The sequence below is a fragment of the Mastacembelus armatus genome, chromosome 1 (assembly GCF_900324485.2).
Source record: "Mastacembelus armatus chromosome 1, fMasArm1.2, whole genome shotgun sequence".
Lineage (NCBI taxonomy): Eukaryota > Metazoa > Chordata > Actinopteri > Synbranchiformes > Mastacembelidae > Mastacembelus > Mastacembelus armatus.
Genome location: NC_046633.1, coordinates 348,050 through 361,876, shown reverse-complemented (window position 1 = coordinate 361,876; position 13,827 = coordinate 348,050). Strand labels below are relative to the sequence as shown.

The following is a 13,827-nucleotide window of genomic DNA, read 5'->3' as shown; positions in this document are numbered from 1 at the left end:
TTTAGTTAAGCTGTACAGAGTTTAAACGCCTCCAGCAGGGTTGAAGTCACGGTCACTGTTGAGATGAGGGTGGGGAACACATCCTCCTCCTTTACGTATTTATATCCAGGCTGAGCTGCAGCCACAGACTGGGTTTAATGTTGGCACCTGTGTGCCTGCTCACAGTCATCATCATCATCATCATCATCATCATCATCGAAGCAGAGAAACGACGTCTCTCATCACAAGTGCAGGAAAACGGCCAAGTCTGCCAGGCTGATGTCCCAGAAGGCCACAGTGTGGAAGTCGACCCTGAAGCCTCTGAGCAGCTTCTGTTCACACACACACAACAGTTTTTTGTGTTTTGTGTGTCTCTGCTGCCAAATCCAGGTCAGCGATTCAGTGGAGACTGAGGCTGACAGATCTTCGAAGGCCAGTACAATAACAGTAACTGTAGACCGAAGCTGGTGCCAGTAGATAACGTCTTGGTCTTGGCAGCCTCCAAATGAAAACTCGTCTCATACAGGCCTTCGATACCTGTGTCAATATTTCAGAGTGAACCTCTGACAGTAAATCTCCATTAATGATCACACCAAGATGTCTCTCTGATTTTTGTTGTCTTAGACCCCAGCACTGAGCGTCAGCCTCCTTTATGGTCGGTAATTATTCCAGTCTAATCTTTATTTAACTGAAAGAGGTTTAGTTTGGATCCTCAAAGCATCATCAGCACAGCAGCTCGCAGGGAAACAAACTTTCTGCACTGACTGCGAGTCAATAACTGAAGCTATGAAGAGTGTGAATGCAGGACAGGCGCCTGTGGTGCATTTAGACAAATGACAGTGACTGTGGAGCTGAGCTGCACAGAAACTTACAGGTAATCGCCCTGTGCCGAGGTGAAGCAGCAGCAGCTGGACACAGGGACCTGCTGTTTTACTAAAGAACAGGAGGAGACCTCATGTTTTAAGCATTTGCTGCTTCCATGTAACACTGACTCTTAATTTAGGCTTCGAGACGAAACGCAAACACTTTTATTTGTGTGATGGATCGTGGACCGTGTAGCGGAACGCAGGTCGAGTCCTGTGAGTAGTAATACATCACACGGTGACCATTAGATTTTTGCCATGAAACTATCAGGTTGCATTATGGGAAATATAGCACCTAGTGTTTTTCGAAGTAGAGTCAGGATGCGTTGGTGTCTGCTGTTTGATTTTAACCATGTGCTTTTTCGTTGATGTGTCATGTGAGTTCCTGAGCTTCAGTTTTGAACAGAGGTATTTTTGGAAATGAGGTGTCACATTAGAATAATAAAGACTTGGAATAACGTTTTCATCTGAGATTAAACCAGCTGATTATTAATGTCAGCCTGTCTAAACTGCAAAATGGAGTTGAAAACAAACATGTCCAGGGAATGGTTTTTCTTTTAATTAGCTGTGGACGTCAGAGGATTTGATTTGAATTTAATTTAACAGTGTTAAATCTGTTGTTATAAAACCAATCACAGTTTCATTGCTTGTGTTTTGTCAGAGGATCAAATGTTAAAATAACAGGTTTTCCATCCAGATGTGTCCTGCTGTTGTCTGACAGGTATTTTGCTGTCGTCTCTCCTCAGTTTCGGATGCATACGGCAGTGAAGGCGGCTTCCAGCTGAAGAAGGAACATGCCCTGCGAGTGCTGGGCTACATCAGCTCCTGGACCCAGAGGTCAGTGCTGTTTCCTCTGAAATCTCACAGTAAAGTTTAAAGCAGTTATACCAATTATACCTTTGCTTTCCTCCATCCCAAACTGTAATAAACACCTGCAGCTCCTCGTTTCTCCAGTACACTTATAAAATACCGATCTGCTCAGAAAAATTTGTCCGAGTCCACATCCCAGGCCAGGCCATATCCCGTTGAGCCCCCATGCACAGACTGACCTGAAATGTGAGCCACGTGCTACAAGAACAACATCATTTGTGCACAGTTTCCTCCAAAGCTGCTGGGTTCCCATATGTTCCTTCCAGTTTGGCTCCATCAGAAGCTTCTCCATAAATGTCCAACCAATGTGAAGCGTCCTGGTCTCTCCACTGCCCCCCCTCCTCCACGTTGATGTTTCCCACACTGAATGATGACGACAGGCGACATGTGCAGAGGAGGGAGACGTTAAAACGACCACATGGATTCTGATCTGACCGTTCTGATGGAGCTCGCACACTCACACATCGGACAGGAATCGGATCTAGGACCACATATGCAGGTGGCCCAGATCTGGTCTGAGAACTGATCTGGTTTGGTCTGTTCACACTGGAAACATCAGGACTGAGTCAGTGGAGGGAAAACATCAGCTGTGATGTGGGTGCAGCTTAAATGACCACATTTAGGTCGTTTTAACCGATTCTAGCGAACGCAGGCTAAGTTTAACCATGTCGGGTCACAGTTGTTGTTTTTGTTGCTGTTTCAGTGGAAACAGTCCCCACGAAAACAGCTGTTGTCTGCTGCTCTCATTCTGCCAGGACTTTTTGTCTGTTCATGGTTTTCTGTTTTCTTTCTCCATCTCTGTCCATCTTTCACAAACATCAAGGAAGATGAAAACAGCAAATCAAATTTTATAAAAGCTGGAAAAGTAGTTGGAAAAATGATGCAAAGCAGTCAGCAAAAACCTGGAAATGAGGACGAGCTCCAGTTGTGCGGACCTCGTCCCTGCTGGGAAAACCCGCTGAGGGCCTCTGAGTGCCAGTGTCCTCAGTCTGCCTCTGTGGGGGCCTTGGATCGAGGCCTTAATCCAGGTGGAGCCTGAGCTTTGTCGGGCGTGTCTCTTCACCGCGGTGAACCTGCAGCTTGGTGATGCTTCAGAGGAGCTTTCGTGCTTTGCTAATCTTCACTTGGACAAGAAAACAGTTCACCGAGTAGAAAAATGGTTTCTGTTTTATGAGAGCAGAACAGACTAATCTGCTCTGACAGTCCAGGCCATCACACGATATGAAGGTTCCCAGAGAGCTGGCTCTCATTTGTTGTGCTTGTTTCTGGTCTGTTTTTCTTTATCCAGCTGGAATGGTTTTATATTTGCTGTTTGAGGGAGACTTGAAGTCGCCGATTTAAACTTCCACAATCTGCTCACTTGCTCGTCCAAGCTACTACGAAGCAGCGTTTCCCTGTCAGCTGTGCTGTGTTTGTGAACGGGCGTAAATCTTCCATCACTGTGGGACATAAGAGGAGATTGGCAAATCCTGCGCTTTGATTTGTTTTTTTGGTGTTTTCCATCCAGAGACTGTCAGCAACAATGAATGTGGTGTCCTCAGTGTAATGTGGTGAATCCAGAACCTGGTTCAGCTTCATTGTTGTCCAAAGACTATTAAAGGCACAGCAGGGAGCTGGTTGTGAGTCAGATACTTTGCACTACCTGTTCCTGTGATCTGTGATCTGGTTCCTGGCTGATGTTTTGACCTCCGGCTACGATCGTATGATTTACCTGCCAGTTCCGTTTCTGCTCTGAAATGTTTGGCGATAGTTTTACCTTTTAAGTTCCTGCATGGTACAAGTCAGATTTTCAGTGGGTTCTTTAAAATACTCCCCTGTGATTTTGTTTTTTAACTATTACTGCAAAACAACTAGAAAAAACTTGATAAATGATAGATTCTCAGAAATGCCACAGCTGTTCCAGCCAGCTGGACCTCAGCTGCAGCAGATCTCAACAAGGTCTGGATGTGACTGGTTTGATAATGAAGCTCATCATTAATGCTGTGTTTTCTACCTCACTGTGTCTCTAGACAATGTCTCTGCTGCTTCAAGGAGTACAAGCACCTGGAGGTCTTCAACCAGCTGGTCTACGCCCTCATCAACCTGGTCATCGCCCAGATCAGCAGCCTTAGGGATCGGCTCTGCAGCGTCCAGGACCACACCCGTAAAGGAGGCATATCTGGGGCTGATGGGGTGGGGTCTGACTGGACCGGGGGTGACTCTACACCGGGGCCCCTCCCTCAGCCGTCCTCACCCGGGGAGGACGAACCCGTGAATGTGGAGAGAGACTCTGCGGAAGAGGATGCTGACCCCCCTGATGTGAACCAGAATAAGACCCAGGGTCAGGGTCAGGGTCAGGGGGCTGACCAGGTGGGTGAAGCCCAGGTGGAAGCACTGAAACCTGGGGAGAGCAGCAGTGGGTGTGGGGGTAGTGATGGTGACACTGGGGCCGGCAGCAGCAGCAGTGACAGCCAGGACCTGTTCAGCTTCTGGAGCACAGAGGAACGGGAGAAACTGCTGCTGTGTGCTGCCAAGATCTTCCAGATCCAGTTCCCCCTCTACACGGCCTACAAACACAACACACACCCCACCATTGAGGTAAGTCCCAGCCCGCCACCAACACACTTCTCAAGCCAGACTTTGAATTTGCTGAGACAGTTTAGTGTGAAAAGAGCCGTGGTCTGTGGTGGATGGTGTCTGTGATGGAGACCCTGTTTCTAAATGATCTGAATGAATCATTTCTCCACCTTAATGTGATGTTAGTGACTGCAGACATATCTGCATTGAGTTAAATATGTGATCATGGGTCAGTATCAGCGGATCGGATCAGAGCAGCAGGACCAAAACCCCAAAAGTGCAAACAAAACAAATCTGTCTAAAAGTCTAATGAAATCACATCTGTTGATTTTTAGGGATGTGATTATTCATTTGGTTTCTGTCCTCACACGTCCCCTTTTGTCCAAACAGTCCAAACCTGAGAGTAGATCCAGTTAGAGGAAAATAAAACAGTAAAGCATCAAAGAAACATGAGCCAGAGAAGTTTGCCATCGCATTTTCTTTTTTCTTCAAAATGATTATTTCATTATCAAAATGTTTGGGTTGTTTGGTCGATGGACTAAATTCAAGGACATCAAGTGGGCTGCTTGTTGTTGTTGTAGCATTTTTATAGCATTAGGCTTTGACTCTACTTTGCACCAGATCAGTTCTAGTTCTAATCTGCTGTTTAAATAATCTTTGTTTTGTTTGTGCCCTGGCTTCCTGTTGGCCTTATATTTCAGTTTTATGTAAATGGAAACTTCTTTCTTTTTCTCTGCACTTGTTTTTAGTTGAGTCATGAGTGTAACTGAGTCTCATGACTGTGTTAGAGCACTGACAGATTAAAAAAAAAGACTGACTTATAGACCAGAAACTACGGTAAATGCCTTTAAAACCACAACTTCATGCTTTTACGTTTTAGTTCGTGTACAACTTAAATAAACCAGATGTTCCATAAATGCGTGAACCTCAGAATGATGGTCAGGCTAGCAGTTTCCCTCTGCTCCCACTCTTTATGCTAAGCTATGCTACATATTTTCTGGCTCTACTTCTGGTCTTAATGCACAGACTAAAGAGTGCTGTTGGTTTTCTTATCCAGCTAAGTCAATAAGCCTATTTCCCAAACTGTCCCTTTAAGAGATCCTCATCAGAAATATGTGGCATTAAATAAAGATCCATACTAAATCTGGTACTGGGTGTAATTTACAGTTAAAGGTCAGACTGATGCGCTGCCTTATTCTGTTTTCATCTCTGTGTAAAATCTTGGTCTTTCCTTCCAGGACATTTCTGGCCATGAAAGCAACATCCTCGGCTCCTTCTGCGACATGAACGTAAGCTCCTCCAACACTCTCACTGCACCGCTTATCTCCCGTCAGTCATCTGCTCAGAAACATGTTGCGTTAGGCTCAGCCCTGTGATGAAACGCAGGCTTCCTCGCTCATTACCCTGAAACCTGAGGTGTCTGATTCTCAGTGAGCTGCTCTGAGAACTATTCTATTCCTGTAACCGATTAGAAAACTGAAACTCAGTGCTGCTGTCTCGTTCTCACGCCGTTTGTTTTTCTGTCCTTCCCGAAAGCCTTTTGTTAGCAAGCTGCCCAAACCTTGACAGCTGTGCTTCGTCCATCGTGGTGAAGATGTAGGACTGAGGCATGTTGGGAATTGCTGTAGGAGGCGAGGACAGCGGGGGCCCGGGCTTTTGTTCCTTCCACTCCGTGGTGTTGATGGCTGTCTCAGGTCACAGTGCACATACTGTGGAAATTAATTTTAGCAGGTTTCAACAAGCACAAGCTCAAATTCACAGAAAAAAAAACAAAAACGCTCAGCACTGGCCAAGTGCTCTGCAGGGAGAGGAGACTGTCTTTGTTCAGCAGCACTTTTCTCATCAGGACACAGAGATGAGGTTTATATAAAAAACTACCTGTCGGTTTCTGTTTGTGTCCAACCACAGCTGCATCATGGCTTTGTATTTAGTGAAATATTAAAATATACAATTGAGAGTTTATCTTTGGTAAACCAAAGATTCGGGTCATACAATGAATATTTGTGGTCATTAGTAAATTTGAGGGGACATGTGACACTTTGGGTTTAGAGTTCCCATCTAGTTTCAGAGCTTATTTAGATCTAAACTAACACAGGTCACCATGACCCCCTGGGCTTGGAAATTAAGTAAATCTGCAGCTGTAGGCAGCCAGTATTTGTAACCTCTGATACCAGAATCCATTTAATAACACAGAAATGCAGTTCTTCTAAGCTGTGCTCAGACAGCGTGTAAACTGGTCGCTGTGGAACCGACAGACGGGCTCTCTCTCTCCACTGAGCGCTATGAATTTGGTTTGGCATCCTGCAGGTGGTGTTACGGTCCCCAGAGAACAGTGAAGCCCCATGGCTCGTACCTCCCCGCCATAACAAAGTTTCCATTAAAATCGCCGCAGACGAGTTTGGGATGGAATTCAAAACAGGAACAAAAGCAGAGCAGCCAGACTGCTAAGAGAAACTCCTAACTGGCACTAATGAAAATACGATGATTCGTTGTTTTTAAGCGCTGCAGAATCGGCCCTCGACCGCTCACTTTGTTGACGTCGGTGTAGAAACTAAACTGCTGAACAGAAGTGAAGTGCAGCGGGTCTGTTGTTTTGCAGCTGTGTGAGTTCATGTCATTTACAGTGTCCAAACACCAGTTCTCAGCTCTTGCACATGAGCAGATTTTCAAAAGGTGCTCAGTTTAAACTGTGCAGCGTGGGCAGTAGTGAAATCAAATCTCACTTTGTCTCTGCAGGATGTGGAGGTGCCCCTGCATCTGCTGCGCTACGTCTGTCTGTTCTGCGGGAAGCACGGCCTCTCTCTGATGAAGGAGTGCTTCGAGTTGGGCACTCCGGAGAGCCTGCCCTTCCCCATCGCCCACGCCTTCATCACCATCGTGTCCAACGTGAGTCCACCGCCCACTGCGTCACTGACATTTGATAAACCTCTGAGTGTGTCCTCAGCATGGGATTCTAACATGGACGTGTTGATAGTTTATTTTTTAAAGCTACATCAAGCTAAAATAAAAGCAGTCTTATGATAAAGGGTTGCAGTCGTCCAGTTTGATGGTCGTTTTGGAGGCTGTAGAGTGGGATTAATCTGAGAGGTGGTTTTTAACCCTACCCTCACTGATTAAATGGGCTGGGCAGAATATCAGAAAGTTCACAGTCATTTTATCCACTGTAGATTTTCTGCTGTGCTGCATGTGCTGATGTGAGTGTGTTGTTTAATACTTTGTGTTTTTGGTTCTGTCCACAGATCCGAATATGGTTGCACATCCCTGCCGTCATGCAGCATATCATACCGTTCCGCACCTACGTAATACGGTGAGTTCCCCCCCTGAACTGTGTAGGAAGTCTTCAGCCGCGCGCTGTTAGACTTACCAACCAATTAGTACGGTCCAGTCACACACCCTTCACCAGGCATTTCATATAGCAAATGACAATAAGCCTGCACACATTCTGTGGCCTCGTCAGGTGTTTCCCAAATTACAGGGGAAAAACATTTTTTTAGAGTTTTCTGGTGGAGACTTAAAAAGCCGTAAATCAATAACTCACAGCTCCGTACATGATCATTTAATCCATCTCAGCCTTTTATGTGTCAAACAATAAAAATGTTCTTAATGAGTTGTGACAGGAGAAAACAGACTTCTTTCCCCCTTAAAGCTCCCAAAGTGAAAATTCATACAACACCCAGGATGCATTGTGGCCTGTGCATCCCATCCCATTTTAGGCATCATGGTGTCCAGCTTGGAGTTCCACTGGGATTTCTGCTTTTTTCATTGTTTTTGTAAGAGTTTCCAAAGAGCCCCGCCCACAGGTCGTACAGAGGAAAGATCACTGGGAGCTGAACAACACTGAGCAGGTGTGTGTCTTTGTAAACTCTGTCCAATGAGATCATTTTGTCTCAGGTGGACACCTGTCAGGTTCTGGGCAAATCTCAGGAGAATGAAAGCAAAGAGGAAGCAGCTGAGCCCAGTTTGGGTCCACAGGGAAGAGCCTGAATCCTTTATGAAACTGCACTTATTGGTGCAGAGACGATAATCACTCAGTAATCTATAAACCCATGAGCAAACACACTGAGCAAAGTGAGTTTATTAAGGTAAATGTCCTGATGACCTTTCAGTGTGTCTGTGCCTTTGTTTCTATATGTGTGTGCAAAGACCATGTTTCCTGCACATGTTCAAAAGCTCCTTCAGTCATGTGTCCTTCATTATTTGGACAAGAAGTAAAAATGCAGAGTGTTTTTCCAGTGAAGCTCAGAGCTCTGCACTCAGCCTGAGGCTGAGCCTTATATTGGACTGAGTAGCTGCCATTTTGTTCAAAACCTTTTTTTTCTTCTCTGCCCAAATCAGATGGAAAAAAAACACGTTGACTCAGGATTGGTGCTGACATTTTGACTCGAAGCAGAATCAAAAACGTAGAAACGACCCCCCCGGGGTTTAATCGGTAACCTTCTGAATTATTTTTAGTGCTTTGGAGAACTGGGGGTATTGGCGTTGGTCGTGTCTCGCAGGTGGACGTGATGGATTCAGTGTTTTCTGTCGTTTGAAGTGAAGGAACCAGACGAGTTTGATTCGGCCTCGGGCTCTTTCTGTGTGTCTCTCTCTCTCTCTCTCCCCTGCAGTCAGCGCGCCTCGCTCGTCCTGCTCTCCTCCCCAAATACCAAAGAGCCACATGTTTGTTGCTAGGAAGAGCTTCTGTCACCATAGCAACAGTTTCCATGCCTCCAGTCAGCCTCCCCTCACATGACCCCAGAGGAGGCAGAGCGGGTCATGTGACGCAGGCTGGCTGACGCTCGGCTGCTTCACCGACTCTTCTTGTCTCGCTGAGCAGCCAATTAAACGATTCACATAGTAAAGACAGTTTATAAAGGAACATTCCCTAATTTTAATTTCACACCACCAGCTCACTGCTGCTCCACATCAGTCACTGATTCTGTGTGTGTGTGTTACTGAGTCCAAACCCCATCCACAGACTGACAGCACCTATGAATGTGGTGTCCTCGGTGTAATGTGTGTGAATCCAGAACCTGGTTATTGGTCTTATCGGTCTGTGCTGTAGACCTGCACAGCCTGCACAGGATACACAACAAAAACACACAATCACACACCCGTTTTATCTGATAAGGCCTGAAATGAATTATGGTTTGAATCTGAATTGGTTTGTTTGAGAAACAAGTGAAGAGTGTTGAGTTGCAGCTTTCTGCAGGTTTTTAACCAGCATGGTTCTCAGGTGCTGCTCGTCCTTTGAGCTCAGTGTTGGATACCGTCTGCAGGTACCTGTGTAAGCTGTCGGACCAGGAGCTGCGGCAGAGCGCGGCACGCAACATGGCCGACCTGATGTGGAGCACGGTGAAGGAGCCGCTGGACAGCACGTTGTGCTTCGACAAGGAGAGCCTGGACCTTGCCTTCAAATACTTCATGTCCCCCACGCTCACCATGAGGCTGGCCGGACTCAGCCAAATCACAGTGAGTCACACCCCATAGTAGTGCCTGCGTTTCTTACAGGCGGCTGCACTTTGATTGGAGTTGGATTTTATTTTATTTTATTTTGAAGGTTTCGGCCCCGATGGGAAATAACCTCTTGGAACAGTTTATGATGTGTTTGTTTTTCACTTATCACAGTGTGTGTGTGTGTGTTTCCTCAGAACCAGCTCCACACCTTCAATGATGTCTGCAACAACGAGTCCCTGGTGTCCGACACCGAAACGTAAGTTTGACGGGAGCAGGTGCCTGAGCACCGAGCTGTCAGTGAAAGCACCAGTGTAGCTGGGCTGCTTTAATTAATAATGTGATTTTATTGATGTCCATATGAAGCGTTCTTTGTTGTTTTCCCTACAAACTCCAGTTTCCCACGTAAACATGTAAGTAATAAATAATGGTTTTTCCAGGTCCATAGCAAAGGAGCTGGCTGACTGGCTGATCCACAACAATGTGGTAGAGCACATATTTGGACCAAATTTGCACATCGAGGTGAGACTGTGAGCGAGTGAAGTCAACTGACAGCAAATACTGACACACATTCGGATGAAGTATTTACTCCTCGTCCAGTTCGTTTTATTGTGTCCCAGTGTAGCTGAGCTGAAAAGGTGTGTGTGTGTGTGTGTGTGTGTGTGTGTGTGTGTTTTCCCAGATCATTAAACAGTGCCAAGTGATCCTGAATTTCTTGGCTGCAGAGGGCCGACTCAGCACGCAGCATGTGGACTGTATCTGGGCCGCGGCTCAGGTGAGAGCAGACAGATTTTATTATTCCGCTGCGTTAAGAGCTGAGTACGTGCTGAGTACGTGCTCTGTGGACGTGCACGGAGCAGCAGTAATAGATCGTTCACTCCATTAACTCCCCTAAGGACAAACGTGTTGGGTCACCTCTTCACAGCAGCAAGAAAGCTGTCAGCAAACAACACGATGAGCCACCTGTCTGAGACAGCACAGCTTCCTACATTCATAATATGATAATAGTTTAATAATTTAAATCAAAACTCATTTACGCTTCACTTCCATCAGAAGATTAAAATTCTACACTGACATTTCAGATCATTTGTGCACACATACATGGTTATTTACTGCAGTAATGGTAGTACCACAGGGTAAAAATCCTTTTATTCCAAGCGTTACTGCAGTAAATGTCCGAAAGTACCATCATCCAAATGTACTTGAAGTACACTGCTGGGTATCTTGGGAATTCCCCCCCAGGGATCAATAAAGTTTGATGATCAGTCTGTATTTTGTTGGATCCATCTGATCCTGAACAGGAACTAAAGTTATCAGATAAATGTAGAGCAGGACAAAGTCCAAGGTTTGACTCTGACATGTAGTGAAGTCCAAGGATGAAGTAGCACTACGTGGAAATAAAGTACTAATACCTCAGAATTGGACTGAAGTATAGTACTTGTATAAATTTGTACTTAGTACTCCTCCACCTCTGCTTAGCACCATGTTAACATTGCTAGTCATGTAAATGTGGAATGTGGGGGTTTATTAACGTGTTTTATAATTTCCTTGTGTTGTAGCTGAAACACTGCAGCCGCTACATCCACGACCTTTTCCCTTCGCTCATCAAAAACCTGGACCCGGTGCCTCTGCGACACGTCCTCAACCTGGTGTCGGGCCTCCACCCCAGCGCCCACACAGAGCAGGTAAAACGCAGCACTGACCTTCACCGTCACTCCCAGTATCTGAAGCTGAACGCTCACGTGTCTCCCTCCGTCCTCAGACGCTGTACCTGGCCTCCATGCTCATCAAGGCTCTCTGGAACAACGCCCTGGCCGCCAAGGCCCAGCTCTCCAAACAGAGCTCCTTCGCCTCCCTGCTCAACACCAACATCCCCATGGGGAACAAGAAAGGTCAGTCTGGAATCAGGTTATGTCTGCATTAATCCCGGTGTTTTCTGTTTTACACACACAAACCCATGAAGAAGAAGAGCTGCTGCCTCCATCTGTTTGGTCACTGATATGACACACACACTACAACTTCAGCTCCAGTTTCAGCTCCACACACTCCAGGCGCCTGTTTGGAGAAGCTCATCATCGATGATCATAATTCATCGTTTGAGTGTGGACAGACACTGTAGATGATAAACCTCAGCTTAATGTCTGGGCCCTGAGGAGCTTGGTCACATCTGTGAAACCACTGAACTCACACCACCCGAGCGTCTGAGTCTGGAGACGCACGTTCGTAACACCAGGTCTAAACTGAAGGGGTGGGCTCAGAAAGATGTGGCGTGCTAGGGCCCAGTACGAGGTTGTTTGAACTTGTATTATGGGAAATGTAGTATTCAGTGTTTTGAATAATACTGAGGGCTGTGAGTAAAGATGTTGTCACTGGTGCTGCTTCACCTCTGACCTTTTTGTTTTTAATGGGAGTGTTAAACCTTGGTTCAAATCTGATGTTCGTGTGTTTGACGTTAAAACAACCACATGGACACATCAGACAGGAATCAGATCCAGGGCCACATATGCAAGTGGCTCAGATCTGATCTGTGAACATCTGGTTTAGTCTGTTCACACTGAGGGAACATCAGGTCTGAGTCAGTGGAGGGAAAACAGCAGCTGGGATGTGGGCACAGCCAAAGTCCCTTCAGTGTCCTCAGTCTGTCTCCCTGTCTGGTGTCAGGTTCACCAGCTGCCAGTCCAGACAGCAGCGACAACAGCGACACGCAGCACAGCGGAGGCAGTGACATGGAGATGGACGACCAGATGATGACTGGCAGCAAGAGGGGCCAGCAGAGGCTGTCTGACACAGAGGTACACACACACAGCCCGACATGATTAAAAACCTTTTTCTAATAAATGTCTAAGATGAAGAGTCTTTTCATTTAATGTGTCGGTGCAGCCTCGCCTCTGACGAACACACGGGCACGACGATGATGATGTTGGTGATTTTGTGTGTGTGCTGGCTCCTCAGGAGTCGATGCAGGGCAGCTCAGATGAGACGGCGAACAGCGTGGAGGAGGGGAGCAGCGGGCCGGGCAGCAGCAGCGGCCGCAGCGAGGCCTCCAGCAACGAGGCCGCCTCCAGCCGAGCCAGCCAATCGGCCGGGAGCCCCGGCAGCGAGATGCACTCTGACGACATGGTGGACAGCGAGGCCTTAAAGGAGGAGGAGGAGGACGATGAGGAGGAAGACGACGAGGAGGATGATGATGATGATGAAGAGGACGAGGACGAGGGGAACCGGTCGGCTGCTGAAGGCGGCCAGCAGAAGGAGCCTCGGGAGCAGACGGAGTCGAGAAAGAGGAAAGCAGGGGAGGCGCTTGGAGAGGGGCCGAGCCAGGGAGTGGGCCCCAGCGGTTCAGGGGGTGGAGCCAAACCGAAGGTTCTACCCTTCAACCCAGAGACTTCTGCTGTCATGGTCACGGCAGCGTCCACATCTTTAGAGGGCCGGATGAGGCTGTTGGACTCTTGTTCTGCATCCTCATCAGCTCGGCCCGAGGGGGCGGAGCCTCAACAGCCGCCATCGGACATTGGCCCCTCACAGATGGTCCAGGGTCCCCAGGAGCCGCCCTGTTTGCCACGGCCTGGGGACTTTCTGGGAGAGGCCATGGGCAGTGAGCTTTTTAACTGTAGGCGCTTCATTGGCCCCCAGCACCACCACCACCACCACCATCATCACCACCACCACCATCACCACCATCATGAAGGGTAAGGTCAACACTGCAGCTGCTCACTGATACTCGCGGTGGTACAGTGGTTAATACTGTGACCTCACAAGAGTGTGGTTCTAGGTTTGAACCTGAGCATTCTGTGGGACTGTAGGATTAGACCGCAGTGGTTTTGTCTTGGCGCTCCTGCTGACTGTATGTTGGTAAATGTTGGCTGCCTCCTTGTTTCTCCCGTCAGGCCCATGGTGGAGGACATGCTGAGCGCCGACGACGTGAGCTGCAGCAGCTCGCAGGTCAGCGCCAAGTCGGAGAAGAACATGGCGGACTTTGATGGGGAGGAGTCAGGCTGCGAGGAGGAGCTAGTCCAGATCAATTCCCATGCTGAGCTCAGCTCCCACCTGCAGCAGCACCTGCCCAACTTGGCCTCCATCTACCATGAGCACCTGGTGCAAGGTGAGACCTCGAACACTTTATTTTGGC

At 47.4% G+C, this 13,827-nt stretch overlaps 1 protein-coding gene across 4 annotated transcripts in view; it reads left to right on the top strand.

Annotated features, from left to right (window-relative positions):
- usp34 (ubiquitin specific peptidase 34) overlaps window positions 1-13,827 on the top strand; it is a 41,500-nt gene that overhangs the window by 5,163 nt on the left and 22,510 nt on the right. For all 4 annotated transcript variants that reach the window (XM_026302884.1, XM_026302882.1, XM_026302883.1 and 1 more), the window contains exons 2-15: window positions 1,589-1,679; window positions 3,722-4,289; window positions 5,507-5,557; window positions 7,005-7,154; window positions 7,508-7,575; window positions 9,527-9,719; window positions 9,899-9,960; window positions 10,142-10,223; window positions 10,384-10,476; window positions 11,261-11,386; window positions 11,464-11,593; window positions 12,363-12,493; window positions 12,654-13,387; window positions 13,586-13,800. In XM_026302884.1, coding sequence (XP_026158669.1) covers window positions 1,589-1,679; window positions 3,722-4,289; window positions 5,507-5,557; window positions 7,005-7,154; window positions 7,508-7,575; window positions 9,527-9,719; window positions 9,899-9,960; window positions 10,142-10,223; window positions 10,384-10,476; window positions 11,261-11,386; window positions 11,464-11,593; window positions 12,363-12,493; window positions 12,654-13,387; window positions 13,586-13,800 — 2,694 coding nt within the window. The remainder of the gene's footprint in view (window positions 1-1,588; window positions 1,680-3,721; window positions 4,290-5,506; window positions 5,558-7,004; window positions 7,155-7,507; window positions 7,576-9,526; window positions 9,720-9,898; window positions 9,961-10,141; window positions 10,224-10,383; window positions 10,477-11,260; window positions 11,387-11,463; window positions 11,594-12,362; window positions 12,494-12,653; window positions 13,388-13,585; window positions 13,801-13,827) is intronic.